This window comes from Galeopterus variegatus, unplaced genomic scaffold (assembly GCF_000696425.1).
Source record: "Galeopterus variegatus unplaced genomic scaffold, G_variegatus-3.0.2 Scaffold4352, whole genome shotgun sequence".
Classification (NCBI taxonomy): Eukaryota; Metazoa; Chordata; class Mammalia; order Dermoptera; family Cynocephalidae; genus Galeopterus; species Galeopterus variegatus.
Genome location: NW_007730463.1, coordinates 10,621 through 29,027, shown reverse-complemented (window position 1 = coordinate 29,027; position 18,407 = coordinate 10,621). Strand labels below are relative to the sequence as shown.

At 36.9% G+C, this 18,407-nt stretch overlaps 1 protein-coding gene across 1 annotated transcript in view; it reads right to left on the bottom strand.

Annotated features, from left to right (window-relative positions):
• Nucleotides 1–18,407, bottom strand: part of TDRD1 (tudor domain containing 1) — a 50,140-nt gene that overhangs the window by 29,152 nt on the left and 2,581 nt on the right. The window contains exons 2-11 of the mRNA XM_008587366.1: nucleotides 15,223–15,544; nucleotides 13,083–13,141; nucleotides 7,865–8,009; nucleotides 7,432–7,537; nucleotides 6,661–6,724; nucleotides 5,525–5,629; nucleotides 5,119–5,301; nucleotides 4,460–4,603; nucleotides 1,958–2,129; nucleotides 813–896 (exon numbers count right to left, since the gene is read on the bottom strand). Of these exons, the coding sequence (XP_008585588.1) occupies nucleotides 813–896; nucleotides 1,958–2,129; nucleotides 4,460–4,603; nucleotides 5,119–5,301; nucleotides 5,525–5,629; nucleotides 6,661–6,724; nucleotides 7,432–7,537; nucleotides 7,865–8,009; nucleotides 13,083–13,141; nucleotides 15,223–15,514 (1,354 nt within the window). The 5' untranslated portion in view covers nucleotides 15,515–15,544. The remainder of the gene's footprint in view (nucleotides 1–812; nucleotides 897–1,957; nucleotides 2,130–4,459; nucleotides 4,604–5,118; nucleotides 5,302–5,524; nucleotides 5,630–6,660; nucleotides 6,725–7,431; nucleotides 7,538–7,864; nucleotides 8,010–13,082; nucleotides 13,142–15,222; nucleotides 15,545–18,407) is intronic.

Genomic DNA, 18,407 nt, shown 5'->3' with positions numbered 1-18,407 from the left:
AATGACGATTCCTGAACTAAGGAAATGACCAAGAAAGAAAGAGGAAAAAAAATATATACAAGGCTATTTGGGAAGAAGAATCAAGAGAGACTTGGCAACCAATCAGACAGGACAAGGGGTGAGAAGTCAGGGAGGGGTAGACTTAGGATGAATCAAGTTCATTGGTGTGAGAGGATGAGTCCACTTGTGGCACCATTAATCTGGCCATCACCTTTGGATGAGTGAGGCAGAGACAATGAATTACCTTTACACCCAAAGTAAATACTATGGGAGCAAACTAAAGGAGAAAACAGACAATAAAAACAACACATACAAGTCAGTGAGAAAATAAAATACCGATAGCAAAATTTCTTGGCTCTCTTGTTAAACTAAATGAAAAACCACTCGCATAAGTAAAGAAGAAGTAAAATACTTAAGAATAAACACCATCCTACTAGAACAGAATTTTAGAGCCCTATTTATTACTGGCGGAAAACACAGGTAACAAAGAAATACAAATTAAACTAAAGAAATGTGAACTAAAGCCCTCAACCTAAAGTGTCATAATATTTCATACTTTATAATCCCTGGTAATTATCATGTCAAGGATTAATCTGGAAAACAGAGAAGGAAAACAGGCAGGGAAGACTGAGATCAGAAATACCATATTACTAAATTAAAAATATCATCTTTCTTATATAAAGTTCATAAAATGGTTATCATTACCATTAAGTCTCAACAGTGCTATAGTTGTGCCTATTTTTGTTTACTAGAGAAAATAATCTTCACTAACTTCAGTTCCTACACTGTTCAATATTAATATGTATACTTACTTTGATCTGCATTTTGCTTAGAATTTTGTCCTATGAGTTTCAAGCCATACCCCATTTCTACAAGTACACAGTCTAGGAATTTTCCTAAAAAGTAATTAAAAAAATATACCTCCATTGAGACACTATACAATGCATTACAGGAAAAGCATAAATAACAAGCAAATAAGTCAGTCACATGACGGAGAGATTATAGTCACTAATATGCTGGCATGAGTTTTACCAGTTCAATTTCAATGGGCAAAATAGTTTAGGAATGCCTGGCTTTAAAAATTGAGGCAAAATTCCCACAGTCACTTGACAGAAAATTTAATGAAAAGCTTTCACTTCAAAATTCTGAATTACACGAACAATTCAGTTACCACTTCACAAGCATGCTTAGGATGACCACCATTTATGGGAAGAAATAACTTTACGAAAGACTTCTTTTTCTCAGACTGACTGTACGGCTGAAACAAGGGTTAGTCAGCACTCACGTGAACTCCATGTTCCCTGAAATAATATCAAAAAGCTGAGATCATAACATCAAACATATATAGCAAAGAAATAGATTTTATACCTAATTTCACAGCAGAATGCATTTTCTACCAAGTCACCCGTGAAGCCAGAGAAAGGTAACACCTTAGAAACTGATAGGCAATTATACACACACTATAACAAGTCACTTTTCAAAGAGATATGAAATCAGAATGGAAGAACAGGATTCCAAAATGTTTCCACAACTTAAACACTATGTACTAACAAAATACAGTTCTGTGAAGGTTGCTCAAAGGAAAAGCTTTGATAAGATGAATGAATTTATAGAGAAATTCAAGTATTTCTCTCAATAAAGGAGTAAAAATCAGAAGTAGATATTATGATGGCTATATTAAAAGTACAATATACTTATCCTCATACTAAGTCTGAATCTAGTCTTTTAAAAGTAACCTAATTCTATAAATTTTGCCACATCTTTGATAAACTGCCAATGGCAAGAACAGGGTAAAGGCCATGTTTTCAGTCACAATCTGTATGACTCCAGAGAAGAGTTTACTTGGCCTTACTTCATGATTCTATTTCTTCTCCAAGTATCAAATGTAGACAAAATAGCATTAAGTGCTAGATTTAAAAAGAAAAAGAAAAAGAAAAAAAATAAACTCGGCTCTTACCTGAACTTGGCAGCATAACATCTACAGCAAAGGTAACCACTTCCTCTTTTAAGATGCTGACAATCTTTACAGAGCAGTACTGCTGCATTAACAGTGATTTAATGGTTTTGATACAATCATTGCTCCAATTCCCTTCTGCTGGGATAACATTAGCCACAAAGCACTTTATGGCCTGAAAGATTTTGTGCAAGTTACTTAAAAAAATCAGTGCTTAAAAATAACTTTTTCTAATTATTTGAAAAAAATTTTTTACAATGTATTTTACGCTAAAAACGTATCAAAAATTTTCAAGAGTACTAACCAGATAAACAACTTTGGGTAAAATTATTATTTGTCTCTTGGTACTCTGTTCATAATACTTACTTTTTTTTTTTTTTTTTTGGCAGCTGGCTGGTATGGGGCTCTGAACCCTTGATCTTGGTGTTACAAGGCTGTGCTCTAACCAACTGAGCTAACCAAACGGTGCTTACTTTTGGTACTCAAAGCTTGAGAAATAATTCATGAAAGGATAATAATTATCCCTCAATTAAATATAGATTCAGGCCACTTCCAAATGTAATAAGTAAAGAAATGATGTTTTTAGAGAGCAAATTGATAAAATGCACCTAAAAATGTTAGTTTCTCATCTGAGGCAGTGCTTAATTATATAAGGCATAATAAAAATGGTGCCAAGTTAGCCAATGAGTGTTCATAAACACAGGAAAAGATATACTGCAATAGGTACGATAACATGACAGAATAGCATAGGCAAACACAGCCATTCAAAATATTAAAAACAGCTCCTTTGGAACACTATTACAAATTCAGAAAGTAAGAGAACAATAGGTACGATAACATGACAGAATAGCATAGGCAAACACTGCCATTCAAAATATTAAAAACAGCTCCTTTGGAACACTATTACAAATTCAGAAAGTAAGAGACTCACACAAGGAGGAAACAAGTCAATTTTTCTATTTAGTGGGTGAATTCTATTTACTGGAACTATTTCTTCATTTCCATAATCAATATATAAGACTTGTGCCTTCTTCTGCAACACATCAATGTCTTGTATTATTACTCTGTTCCAGGTCTGAAAGTAAAATATAATGGTACTTTACTTCGAAACAGCATTTCACCATTTCAGGTTAAAAAACCCTCAACCAATCTATAGAACATGCAAAAGAAACGTTACTGTTATGAAGCACACAATTAAAAAGTCAACTTAATTTCATAAGAATCTTGCTAAGAAATCCCTAACTTGTCTAATCAGGACATCTTACCATGCACAACTATTCCAAAGCTATTCTAGCCCTGTAGACTCTACTACACATTAGTGCCTCAGCTACACAAATAAACACAAGCTCTAAGACTAGCCATCAGTCTGTAACCAGCAATTGAGGAACAATACACAGAGGTGGAGAGGGTTGGGACAGGGAGGAAGTAAATTAGACAAAGCACAGAATACTGAGGAAGAGAAACTAGAGCACGATCGAGGTCTGGCCCTACGTCATCTGATGCATCATTAAAAGCTCTGGTACTGACGAGCTGATACAACCAAAGTAAGTTAAAACATTTTATTAAATAATTCATTTCATGAGGAGTTACCTGATCAACAGTGTACTTGGCAACACAAACTTCCCCCTTAACAGGAATATAATCTTCTTCATGCACCATATTTGCATATGTTTCTTTTAAGCTTGCAGAAAGTTGGCTCATGTATTCTAAAACTTCTGAAGAATATAACTGCACGTAAAAGTCACTTGGGTGTTTGAATTCAGTAACCGTACCCTTTAAAAGATAGATAAGATGTAATAATTCACTGGGAACACAGACAAATGTGAATTTCTCAAAGCTTTATAACTAAGATACAAAAAGTGTTGTAGATAGTTTTTGTAATCTTTATTCATTTAATCAGATATATTTTATAGCTACCTTCTGAACTCAAATTAACAGACAATGAAGGAAAAAAAATCTATAGTTCTTTGGATCTCTATGGAGATTAAACAAATACCTTTATTTCCATGGCTTTCATGACTTGTAGACTTCTCAAATCAGAAAACATTATTTTCTCAGCACAAATGGCTACTTCTTTAATAACTCCAAATGGATAATCACTCTAGTAAGAAAAAACACCTAAGTGAGTTACTTATAAGCACATGTTTCAGTGATACTGTGGCTACTATTTGCTGGAATTTGCAGCCACAACAGCCTGACTCTTAGGCTTGAAAAAAAGAGCACAGCAATAGCGAAGGCCTCCAAGAGTCACTGAAACCCACTGTCCCCAAGCATTGTACNAATGCACCTAAAAATGTTAGTTTCTCATCTGAGGCAGTGCTTAATTATATAAGGCATAATAAAAATGGTGCCAAGTTAGCCAATGAGTGTTCATAAACACAGGAAAAGATATACTGCAATAGGTACGATAACATGACAGAATAGCATAGGCAAACACAGCCATTCAAAATATTAAAAACAGCTCCTTTGGAACACTATTACAAATTCAGAAAGTAAGAGACTCACACAAGGAGGAAACAAGTCAATTTTTCTATTTAGTGGGTGAATTCTATTTACTGGAACTATTTCTTCATTTCCATAATCAATATATAAGACTTGTGCCTTCTTCTGCAACACATCAATGTCTTGTATTATTACTCTGTTCCAGGTCTGAAAGTAAAATATAATGGTACTTTACTTCGAAACAGCATTTCACCATTTCAGGTTAAAAAACCCTCAACCAATCTATAGAACATGCAAAAGAAACGTTACTGTTATGAAGCACACAATTAAAAAGTCAACTTAATTTCATAAGAATCTTGCTAAGAAATCCCTAACTTGTCTAATCAGGACATCTTACCATGCACAACTATTCCAAAGCTATTCTAGCCCTGTAGACTCTACTACACATTAGTGCCTCAGCTACACAAATAAACACAAGCTCTAAGACTAGCCATCAGTCTGTAACCAGCAATTGAGGAACAATACACAGAGGTGGAGAGGGTTGGGACAGGGAGGAAGTAAATTAGACAAAGCACAGAATACTGAGGAAGAGAAACTAGAGCACGATCGAGGTCTGGCCCTACGTCATCTGATGCATCATTAAAAGCTCTGGTACTGACGAGCTGATACAACCAAAGTAAGTTAAAACATTTTATTAAATAATTCATTTCATGAGGAGTTACCTGATCAACAGTGTACTTGGCAACACAAACTTCCCCCTTAACAGGAATATAATCTTCTTCATGCACCATATTTGCATATGTTTCTTTTAAGCTTGCAGAAAGTTGGCTCATGTATTCTAAAACTTCTGAAGAATATAACTGCACGTAAAAGTCACTTGGGTGTTTGAATTCAGTAACCGTACCCTTTAAAAGATAGATAAGATGTAATAATTCACTGGGAACACAGACAAATGTGAATTTCTCAAAGCTTTATAACTAAGATACAAAAAGTGTTGTAGATAGTTTTTGTAATCTTTATTCATTTAATCAGATATATTTTATAGCTACCTTCTGAACTCAAATTAACAGACAATGAAGGAAAAAAAATCTATAGTTCTTTGGATCTCTATGGAGATTAAACAAATACCTTTATTTCCATGGCTTTCATGACTTGTAGACTTCTCAAATCAGAAAACATTATTTTCTCAGCACAAATGGCTACTTCTTTAATAACTCCAAATGGATAATCACTCTAGTAAGAAAAAACACCTAAGTGAGTTACTTATAAGCACATGTTTCAGTGATACTGTGGCTACTATTTGCTGGAATTTGCAGCCACAACAGCCTGACTCTTAGGCTTGAAAAAAAGAGCACAGCAATAGCGAAGGCCTCCAAGAGTCACTGAAACCCACTGTCCCCAAGCATTGTACACAGCACTGGGGATCACCCCAGAATGAGGCCATGATGCTGAAGATAATGTTGAGTTTATTTAAAAAAAAAAAAAAAAAGTTGGGGGATGGAAGATGGTCTTTTAAACTTGCACTTGTAAATGTTTTTGTAATAATAAATATTTGAGGAATTCCTTTTTTTTTTTCAAGTAGAGGCTAGGAGCAGCTAGAGAAAGCTAAAAATTATAAATATGAGGTAGATACAATAGATGTTTTTCAAATTATGAAAAACATCTAAATGTATGTTATAGTTATAATTCTGTATAGTTATCTAAATGGAAAAGAGCTATCAACAGGATAAATGCTCCTTAGATAGACAATGAGGCCCTATTAGAGTACAGTGCACAAGACTAGAGAGCCTATGCATGCAGGGGCTACACAGAATGCACTGTCCAAATAGTCTAAATGATTTCACTGAGACACAGCCATCTCCAGTCCTTTTTGGAAAAGACTGGAGATAAACAAGTCTCAAAGATGCACAACAGTCACCAAATCCCATTACTACAGTATAGAGATTTATTCGGGAGGAAATTTTTTTAAATAAACACTGAGAAATGTAAAAATAAGTGCAAAATATTTTATTTAGCATAAGTCCTCTCAATTCATTAAAGGGGAGTCATTCACAATTTAAAGACAAAGAATAAGTATACCCTACCTCATTTTTCAATTCTGTTTTCTTTGTTTCAAAAGGTGATTTATTGTCTTCAGGTTTGTGGAAACTCAAACACTGAGAAATGTAAAAATAAGTGCAAAATATTTTATTTAGCATAAGTCCTCTCAATTCAATAAAGGGGAGTCATTCACAATTTAAAGACAAAGAATAAGTATACCCTACCTCGTTTTTCAATTCTGTTTTCTTTGTTTCAAAAGGTGATTTATTGTCTTCAGGTTTGTGGAAACTGAAATAAAGCAACTGATTATAATACTTATACTACAGAGGCAATTAAGGGTAGGGGCCATAAAACACAGTTATGTTAAATTCTCAGTGAACAAAATCCGGAAAGAGCAAAACTGCTTCCAGAGGGAATCACAGTAGTAATAAGCTAAAACAACCCAATGCTGGTCCACCCTGTGTGTGCACAAGCTGCTGCTTCCCAAAGCCACCTAATGAAAGGGAGACAGTCACAAACTCCAAGCCTCAGTTTTCTTCTGTAAAGTGGAGATAATCTCTACATTATTTATACAGAGTTTGGAAGATCAAATAAGGTTATAAGTAAAAGTGTTTTGTAAACTGGTAAATGCCATGCAAGTAAGATTTATGTATTTTAAAATCACAACTCAACAGGCATTAGAGTTTCAACCTATTAAAATTCAGGAAAGCATACATCATTAAGAGTAAGACATTCGAAAGCTCTAATCATTAAAAAAAAAAAAGAAAAAAAACAACCCCCTCACTCATTAAGGTTCTAAATCTTAGTATGTACTATCTAGTAAGATCACATTCATGAAAACTAAGTTTGTAGAGTTACTTGCTTCAGATTTGAACCATTATACCTAAAAAATAAGTAAAAAGTAACAACTTCTTGCGTTTGTGATTGGATCCTTATGCCATCAGAAGACACTTTTTAAATGTTCTCTAACAAATGGAAAAATCGTGAATACTTACTTCTGCTGCACAGGTTTGCAGACGATGCTGTGTGCTGCCCAGTCTCTTCTCTGACATGCTGTGGAGCAGTAGTATGCTTGCTTGCACTGAGAACACCTGTGCGATCCTACAGAACACAACCCGCAACATCACCAGTGTTTTATTCCAGCTATTTGTTGTCAAGATTAAGACATTTTCCTAAAATAGAGCCTAGAATACATGTTAAGAAAGGAGCAATCATAACAATCCTATTGAGTGAGGAAGCAGGAAGAGTAGAGAGGTGTGGAGGAAGAATGCAGGATGCTGACAGCTGCTGAAGCTGAGCAATGGGTATATGGCACATACTTGTATATGCTATTCTGTTTACACTTCATATGTTTAAAATTTGCCATAATAAAAAATTGTCTCAAATGTATAGAGGAATAACTTAGACCCCTGAGAGCAATATGCTTACCAAACAGGCCACAGTGATGGCAAGTTGTTGACAGAGGAGGGGGTCCTAAAGAGTCGAAGAGCGCTGGATTATTTATGGACAAGGAATTCTCAACCAGCTTGTGTAATTTTTTTGACTTTGCAGGAGGCCCATTATTGCTGAATTTCTATTAAGAATGGAGAATAGCAATATTAGAACTTTTTCTTTAAATGTTAGACTTGGGACTTCCTCTTCTGGTAAGATGGAGTAGATGTACTTTTCCCTATTTCTCCCATTAATTACGAGTAAAAATCCTGCACTTAACATATAAATCAAACATAACAGAACTCTGAAAGGGTGGGGGGAGAAGGTGGCAGACCAGCTAGGAAGCTCAGAGCAAAGAAGGACATGGTGGCAAGTTCTCTGGGTTTTCTTTTTGCCTCATCTATCCCATAGTGGGTGCTGGAGAAGCCAGCAACCCAGAAACACTAAAAGGAACTCACAATAGAAGTCCCAATAAAAAACCTGCCCGGTCTAGCTGAAGAACCGGGAAAGAGACAGGCCAGCAAGACAGAAAACTTTTATCTGAAACTGCTCTGCTTGCTCCAGACGAATACCAGACAAAAAAACTACAGATACCACTCCCACCTGCAAAGGCAGAGAGGGGAGCCTGGACTTCCATCCTCACTGGGCTGTCACAACCTCCTCACCAGGTGGTATCATAGGAGGCCAACAGAATAGGGAGCCAGCACCTCATTCCTGGGGTGAGGGGATGATGACACACCTCTCTGCAGAGACTGCATGGAAACCCTGAGCTACCACCTGCAATAACAAGGTGCTCCCTGCCCTCTTTGGGATGATGTCAGAGAAGTCCTAGTGGAGAGTCTGCATTTTTCATCACCATTCGACAGTAACGAGTCCCTCCCAACACACCCTAAGTCCAAGCTACCCTCTCCTCACCCCATGTCAGTAAAGATCCAGTAGGAGGCAGTAACAAGGCACCCACTGCTCCCAGCTAGGGAGGCCTAGTAGAAAGCTGGAACTCCCACCATTGCCCAACAGAAGGAAGAGCTCCCCAGCTGGGTATCAACAGATGTTGAGTGGGAACCTGGACATACACTCTACCTGGCACTAAGAAGGTGGCACCCCGTTCCCCTGAAGGAGCAGTGTCAGAGGAAGCCAGCTAAAACAGAAAAGTTTAAATAAGATACAGACTATTACAACATAAGATTACAGCAAAATACCGAAGATGTTCTAGTCACAATAGAAAATAACTTGTCATACCAAGAACCAGGAAGATCACAACTGAATGAAAAAAAATCAAAAGATGCTAACATCAACACAGCAGAGATGTTAATTTATTTACAAATACAAAGATTTTAAAGCAGCCACTGATGATCTAACAAGCAATTATGAACATGCTTGAAGGAAATAAACAGAGAATCTCAATAAAGAAATAGAACATTTAAGAATTAAATGGAAATTTTAGAACTGAAAATCTAATAACCAAAATAAAAAGCACAATGGTAGGTTCAAAAGCACAATGAAGACAGAGGAAAGAACCAGTGAACTTGAATACAGAGCAAAAATGTAATCTGAACACAGAGAAATAGACTGAAGAAATGAATAGAGCTTCAGGGACCTGTGGGATCATAACAAAAGATCTAACATTCATGCCTTCAGAGTCCCAGAAGAGGAGGAGAAAGAAGGCAGGGCTAAATATCTATGCAGATGAAAGATTTAAGGCAGAGCTGAAAATCTATGTAGATGAAACACTTAAAACATAAACAGTTGAGGGTAAAGGGAGGTAAGGTGTGTCTAAACCATATTCAAGTTGGTAAATGATGATGCCAGCAGACTGTGATAAGTTGTGCATATATAATTTAGTAGCTACAGAAACCACTGGAAAAGCTATAGAGAGATATGCACTCAAAAACACTATAGACAGGGCTGGCCCGGTGGCGCACTGCTACAGTGCGCCGCTTGGGAGTGCGGCAGTGCTCCCGCCGAGGGTTCGTATCCCACATACAGACCGGTTCCCGCTCACTGGCGGAGCGAGGTGTGGGTGCAACACCGAGGGTTGCGATCCCGTTGCCGGTCCCGGTCCGGTACGGGTGCGACACCACTGAGGGTTGCGATCCGTTGCCGGACACAAAAAAAGACAAAAAGGAAAAAAAAAAAAAAAACTAGAGAGATGTCTCCACTATAGACAAATCAAAATGGGTTATCAGGGAGTGACTGGTGGCTTTATAAGGAGAGCAAGTGATATGTAAAATACACTCTTGTCATTGTCACACATGATAACCTGCGTTGCCTGGGGGCTCTGCAGAGAGTTCCCACCAAGAAGAAGGCCCTACAGACAAATCAAAATGGGTTATCAGGGAGTGACTGGTGGCTTTATAAGGAGAGCAAGTGATATGTAAAATACACTCTTGTCATTCTCACACATGATAACCTGCGTTGCCTGGGGGCTCTGCAGAGAGTTCCCACCAAGAAGAAGGCCTCACAAGGTGTGCCCCCCCGGACCGCAGACTTCCAAGCCTCCAAAACTGTAATAAGTAAACCTCTTTTCTTTATACATTACCCAGTTTCAGGTATTCTGTTATAAGCAACAGAAAACTGACTAACACAATCAATAAGAATACAGCAGAACTAAACATCACCATCAACCGACAGGGTCTAGCAGATATTTATAGACCATTTTACATAACAACAGAAGAATGCACATCCTTTCCAAGTGCCAACAGAACATATACTAGGACCAAATCCTGAACCTTATGGCAAAAAACCTCAACAAATTTAAAAGAACTAAAACCACACAGAGGGTGTTCTCTGACCACAACAGACTCAAACTAGCAATCAGTAGAAGATAACAGATAATCTCGAAACACTTGGAAACTAAATAATATTCTAGACTGTATATTGGAAGACAGTAGAAGAGGACCTGGAATAGCTAAAACAACTTTGAAAAGGAAAAATAAAGTGGGAGGGATCACTCTACCCAATTTTAATACTTTTTACATAGCTCCAGTAATCAAGACTGTGTGGTATTGGTGGAGTAGACACATTGGTCAATAGAAAACAACAGAGAACCCAGAATAGACTTACACAAATATGCCCAACTGATTTTTGACAAAAGTGCAAAAGCAATTCAGTAGAATTAAGACTGCATTTTCAGGGCCGGCCCGGTGGCACACTGCTACAGTGCGCCGCTTGGGAAGCGTGGTGGCGCTCCCGCCGAGGGTTCAGATCCCGCATACAGACCGGCCGCTCACTGGCTGAGCGAGGGGCGGGAGCAGCACCGAGGGTTGCGATCCCGTGGCCGGTCCCGGTCCGGTACGGGTGCGACACTGAGGGTTGCGATCCGTTGCCGGTCACGAAAAAAGACAAAAAGGAAAAAAAAAAAAAAAAAAAGACTGCATTTTCAACAAACGGCACTGGAGCAACTGAAGATTCACAGTAAATAAACAAACCTCGATCTAGTTTATTAACTTAATATTAACTCAAAATGGATCAAAACTTAAATATAAAATGTTTATAATTGTAAAAATTTGGGGGGGGCAAGAACATTTTCAGGGTCTAGAGTAGCAGAGTTCTTAGATTTGACACTGAAAGCATAATCCATAAAAGGAAACACTGATCAACTGGATTTCATTAAAATTAAAAACTTTTTCTCTGCTAAAGACCCTACTAAGAAGATGAAAAAGCAAGCCACAGACTAGGAGAAAATACTTGCAAATCATATACTCAACAAAGGATTTGTAACTGAAATATCTAAAGAAGTTTCAAGACTCAATAGTAAAAAAAAAATCCAATTAGAAAATAGATAAAAAAACAAGAAACTTTTCACTAAAGAGAATATACAGATGGCAAATAAGCACATGAAAAAAATACTTAACACCATTAGCCATTAGGGATGTTCAAATTAAAATCACAATGAGATATTACTACACATCTAAGAGAATGGGTAAAATAAAAGCACTGACAACACCAAATGCTGCCGAGGATGCAGAGAAACTGGATCACTCATATGTTCTTAGTCAGAGTATAAAATGATACAGTCACTCTGGAAAACAGTTTGGCAGTTTCTTTTTTTTTTTTTTTCCTTTTTGTCTTTTTTCGTGACCGGCAACGGATCGCAACCCTCAGTGTCGCGCCCGTACCGGACCGGGACCGGCAACGGGATCACAACCCTCGGTGTTGCACCCGCACCTCGCTCAGCCAGTGAGCGGGAACCGGTCTGTATGTGGGATCCGAACCCTCGGCGGGAGTGCTGCCGCGCTTCCCAAGCGGCGCACTGTAGCAATGCGCCACCGGGCCGGCCCAGGCAGTTTCTTAAGAAACAAAATATACAACTACCTGGAAACTGTGCCCCTGGGCATTTATCCTATAGTAATAAAAACTTATGTTCACATAAAACCCTGTACATGAAGGAATATAGTAGTTTTAGTTTTAACAGCCCAAAACCAGAAACAACCCACATGTCCTTCAAAGGGTGAGAAAATATACAACTACCTGGAAACTGTGCCCCTGGGCATTTATCCTATAGTAATAAAAACTTATGTTCACATAAAACCCTGTACATGAAGGAACATAGTAGTTTTAGTTTTAACAGCCCAAAACCAGAAACAACCCACATGTCCTTCAAAGGGTGAGTGGTTAAACAAGCTATCCACACCACAGAAAACTACTCAGCAATAAAAAGGATCAAACTACTGATACACACAACAACCTAATCTCCAGAGAATTATGTGAAATGAAAAAAGCCAATCCCAAAAGGTTACATACTGTCTGATTCAATTTATATAATATTCTCCAAATGAAAAAACTGTGGAAATATAGATATTAGTAGCTGCCAGGGATTAAGGAGGGAGTGGGGCAGAAGACAGATGGATGTGGCCATAAAAAGGCAAATAAGGGACTCTCATATATATGGAAATGTTCTGTATCTTGATTGTGTCAACGTCAATATCTCAGTAGTGATATTGTACTATAGTTATGGAGCATGTTATCATTGAGGGAATCAAGGTAAAGGCTACACAGGACCTCTATTATTTCTTGCAACTTCATGTGCATCTACAATCACCTAAAAAGGTTTTTGCTTTTTTTAAAGGTATTAGGTTGAAGAAAGAGAGAAGTTTAACTTTGAATGATACCTACAAACTGAATACTTCTTTATTACCGCAATACAAAAATACATTTAGCATCTTTTACCCAAACAAAAACACAAAATTGAAAAAAAAAAAAAAAAAAAACTTACAGTATTTACTTTTTGGGGTGGTGAATTATTGCCAACATTTAATGCAGACACTGAGTTTCCTGGGGAGAAAAAAAAACATAATCCCTAATAAAAGTCAGATATTACTTTTTATTTCTGATAATGTAAAATAGCATGATTAGGTGATGTTCAAATAATAGGGCTACATCACATAATAGCCTTATAGCTATACAATAAATAAGCAACATCCTACTTTTCCTAATGGAAAATAAGAACTTGTCTGAAATTTCTTTGACTATTGCTCCTCTCATTGTAAACTTTCTTCCATCCACCAAGGCAGTTGTTCTCAAACTTTTGGACTCAGAACCCCTTTACTCTCTTAAAAATTATTGAGGGCCCTAAAGCACTTTTGGTTACATGGCTTATGTCCATCAATATTTACTATAGTTAAGGTTAAAAGTAAATTTAAAACTATTTATTTACAAATAAATGTATTTACATGTTCAAATAATTTTTTTAAAAAAACTATATTTTTCAAAAAGAAAAAAATAGAAGATTTTAATCTTCTCACATCTCTTTAATGTTTGGCTTAACAGAAGACAGTTTAATTCACATATATGCTTTTGCATTCAATCTGTTGTGACATGTTGCTTTGATTGAAGTATCTGAAGAAAATTTCGCCTCGGACAGATAGGTAACTGCAAAAAGGAGGAGTATTTAATGGCCTTCTCAGATAACTGTGGATATTTTCCTTTAATATCACACCAGAAGTCAAGTGGTAGTTTAAGGGTTAGTTACAGTGTGGACTCTCAAACCACAGCAATGAACTTTTCATATAGTTATATTAGCATCCGTTGATGTATCCTGCACTTTGAATGGATTTTTACCCATGGATAACTATGCAACATCATGCGTTGGTCATTTGGAAAACACTGGTTCATTGAGTTATGCAGGGTTGCCAAAAGGTGATACATTTCATTACACCATACTGAAAATTCATGTGTCCATACCACCATGCATCTCACCAGAAAAGTCTTTAAGTACTGTGAAGCTCTTAAGCTTATAGTAGCAGACACAAGTTTCCCGAAATCCTAATTTGCTTGAAAGCTCACATTTTAACATTAGCAACAAAATACTATCAGTAGTTTTCCTTGAAGTGACAGGCTCAGGTTGCTAATTTTTGAGAAAATATTTGCCAAATATCTAAGTCTGAATAACCATAGTTTGTCATTTTCTTCAAGTAAAAAGGATGCTCCACGAAAAAAATTTCCATTCAGCTCACAACTCAAAACTATCCCGCACCTGCTTTTTCAAACTTCAGTATGCAACAGAAGTTAGGAGTAAATCCCATTTCATTACACAAAATACTAAAAATACCTGTACACAAAGGTCAAGATTTAATAAAATTAATTTTTACTGCTCCATCAAAGACATTTTTAAGTGAAATTGGTATTTCTGGTTTTTGTTTAACTGCAAGAGCATGACAATGAAAACCTCGGTGACCAACAACCCAGGTTAGTGCCCCTGCCTTAAGTTGAGCTAATAAGGCATAAGCAGTTCACTCATCCTTGCCTCTGCAACATCAGTGCAAAGCCAGCACAGCAAAAAAGGAAAATAATGTTTTAATGTTACTAGGAAAATAGTTTTGACCTCTTGGGGAAACTCCAGAGGCCCAAGGGCTACATTCTGAGAATTACATCACCATAGTGTTAAAAGATCACATCTCATATACATTCAAAGAGGATAAATTCCACCAGGCCCTAGAACTGGGATTAAAGGAATGATAAAACAAATCACATGAAACCGGTTAATACCTTAGATGCATCTTTGAGAGCTATTATATGAATAAAATTCTCATGGTATTTTAAAAACATGGCCAATCTTTAAAACATCCAGTAAAAAAATGCAAGAGTGTTTCCTTTCTATATTCCTAGTATACAGTTCTTGAATTGTGGGAAAAAAGCGCTTGTCTGCAGATATTCTCTCCCCAAGAATCCTTTCTGTGATTAACCAAGCCGAAGGTAGCTATTTGGTATGCAGTCTTTCCTTCTAAACTGATAATTAAATGCAAATATTGTGAAGTAATCATATGGCTGTTTTGTTAATAGCACACTGGTGTGTAGTTACATATATTTGTGATAAGTCACAGAAACCAAGTAGTAAGCCTGTAGCTTTCACTTACCTGTTGGCAATATCTTACTTTCTCCTCTGGATCCAACCACTTCTCCATTGATGCCATTAGGATTTGAACTGTCTTCCTGACTAGCCAAATACTGTTTGGTTTGCTCACAAAGCAAAAAATTTTTCTTCTTATTTCCATTCTCTGGGCTTTTCAACCTGAAATTAGGATGGTTAGGATGCGCTCCAAGACTTCTTAAAGAATCATGTGCCAGAAGCTTACTTTCATTTTTCTCAAAACTAAACATCTCCGTCATTTTACAAGTAGACGCTTCCAAATTATTTCTTGATATCATATTAAGTGGCAATTTGAGATTCAGAGAAGTCTAAGGAAGGAAATATATTTAAGAGACAAGTTTTAATTACAAAAGCAGAAGAACTGCAGATGATTTCTTCCAAATATTTATGCAACAAAGAATTCCCATAAATGATTCCAAAGCAGATATAACCATGGCATCAAAACCTGGTTTACCAGACACAAGAAAAGAAAAACTCTCTACCGATAAATACTAACTCCAAGTTTAACAGAATTCAACAACAGACCAACGAAAGACCAACTTAGAGCTGGACACCATTCCTTACTTTTAAAAGCTTCCAAAGCAACAGGAATAGACAAGGTCTTTTGTGTTTTAAAAGAAATAGTTCTAACCTAAAACCTGCACCTTAATGGTGAAATACAATACAGATTATTGTTTAAACGGGGTCATCACCTACCTTCCTACCTTCTCAGAATACCTCTCCCATCTCCTATTTTATGCTACACCAAGTCCTGAACATGCTGAACTCACTACCCAGAGTACCTTGGTTCTCTCATCTGTCTGGTCTTTGTAGTGATCATTCACAATTCCTCTCAGCTGACTCCTATTCCATCTGGTTTTCTCAAGCCCCCTGCCTGCTCCTTGCCCTTCACTTGGTAACTCTTTCTAGAAATCATCCCATTAAAATAATGCTAAATAACAAAAAATCCTGCACATATAAATGTCCATTTAAAGATGGTAAAAAAAAAAAAAAAAAAAGGAGGGAAAAAACTGTGATGCCTCTACTATACAGAATATTACACTATCACTTAGAATCCTAGTTTCCAAACACATTGTAGACTACCTGTTAGAATGTAAATAAAAATTGGGGGGGGGGAGCCTGTATATTCAATATAATTACAGCAGCAAAAAAAAGAAACAAGGTCCATGTTAAAAATATGAATAAAATTCATTAAATTTTAAATAACAATGAGTGTTCTGGGGTAGGGGGATTGATGAGGGAATCTTTTTCACTGCTTTTTTCATTTTCCAAATTATGTCCAAAAGAACCAAAAACAAATTATGTGTAAGGATGTAATGCTTTTATAGAAAAAAATCATTTAAAAATTTAAGTTTCATTTAATATGAAATTTTTTTTCCCTAAAGTGTGGTCATTTAATTCTAAACCAAGTAAAGAGATCACGGTAATATTTAAACCATAAAACTAGGGTACGGTTGTCTTCTTCTCAAGACTCCAAGTGGAACCGTGAAACATCTCCTCAAAACATGGAATGGGACTGGTGTAAATATGCTGCATGTAACTTGTGAACTGGCTTTTCATAACATGGTTATTTAGTAACTTAAGGCTGCCAGTTAACAGTCAGTTCCTCACTGTCCTGTGTTACAGTTGCCTACAGACAGTTACATGTCTTCTAAATTACTTTAAGTTGCTTGAGTGCAGAAACCATGTCTTATTTTTAAAAATTAAACAAAAAGCCCCTCTGATTTCCCACAGCACCCAACGTGGTGTATGTACAATGAGGCATTCAAAAGATATTCGTATGATAAAAACTATCTTAAATGCACTACTGCACTGTTTTCACGACCACATGGACAGGGATGATGAAACCCACTGTTTGGAATGACATCTGGCAGTCTTAAGTGGAGAACTGCATCACGTTATGAGGCTTCCTGAAATTTAATAACAAAACTTCATGTCTCTTATCAACTCTTCCAAAATCCAAAAATTAGGAAGTTTATTTGACTTTAAGAACATCATCATCATCAGTCTTAGACTCTAGAGGGTAAGCAGCACATAAAGAGGATTTAAGCTTAAAAGAAGATCCTCCTATGGTGGAATAGTAAGATTCGAAGGACACCTTATCTACCGCTCCCTATCCAGGAATTTTCATGACAATGCCAGGGCAAATAGACATCGAGACCTGTTCGAGGACTGGAAGCCTCTTACTTCCTTTCATTGTGGGACAGCCAATTGTACTGCATTCTCCCTTATAAAATGCTTCTCTTCCAACTGACTTATTCCTGTTGCTGCCCTTGACCACAATCATTCAAAAACCTCAGAATGCGTTGAGGTCTTCTTTCCTCCAGATCCTTCACCTGCTGATGTAACACCTTCCAAATTTCTCACAATTCTAGCGTTTCTCTAGTTCGCCAGAGGCCCTCATATAGACATGACTCTCACAACTGAGCACAGGATTCCAGATGTAGGCTGACAGTCAGTCAACAGGATAGTCATGATAACACTGACTTTGAACATTACTTCCATTTATGCGTTAGCTTTGGGAGCAGGCAGCCGGAACTACTGTGAATCCAAATAAAACTTTCAGTGACCAAAAACCTTTTAGAATTTAATTTTTTAAAAGTGAAATGTCATACCATAAAATATGACTTTTTCCTTTTGATTTAGGCGCACTTATCCACTGCGCCACCGGGCCGGACAGTTTCATGAATTTTAACACACACTGATTTATGTGTAACCATCTCAATCGGAATAGGGTTTTAAGGCTAAATTTTAACATTAAAAAACATCTGTAAGACTTTGCATTTATCTCTACTTGGCTGTGTTAACCACTGGGCGTATTTGAACCTTGAGTGGGCAGACTCTATGGCATAATACTGTGATTCCCAACCTCAGGCAGCAGACTTCTGATATACAGGTAAAGAGGTGTGACAGATACTGCTGCAAGGGTCATGATACCTCATGGGCTAACCCTGCTCAGTTTTAAAACAAGCAATTTTCCCCATACATAATCCCCCCCTTTTTTTTACATGCTAATGGTGATGAATGAAAAAGTATTTAATCACGTCTGAATCCATAGAAACTGTTATATGCTTCTTTAGCTAACATAAGAGTTTATTTAATTCAAAGGGTCCCCAAATTTCTTTATGTTAAAGGGATCTTTATATTCTTAGGATTGGGAATCACTGCTGT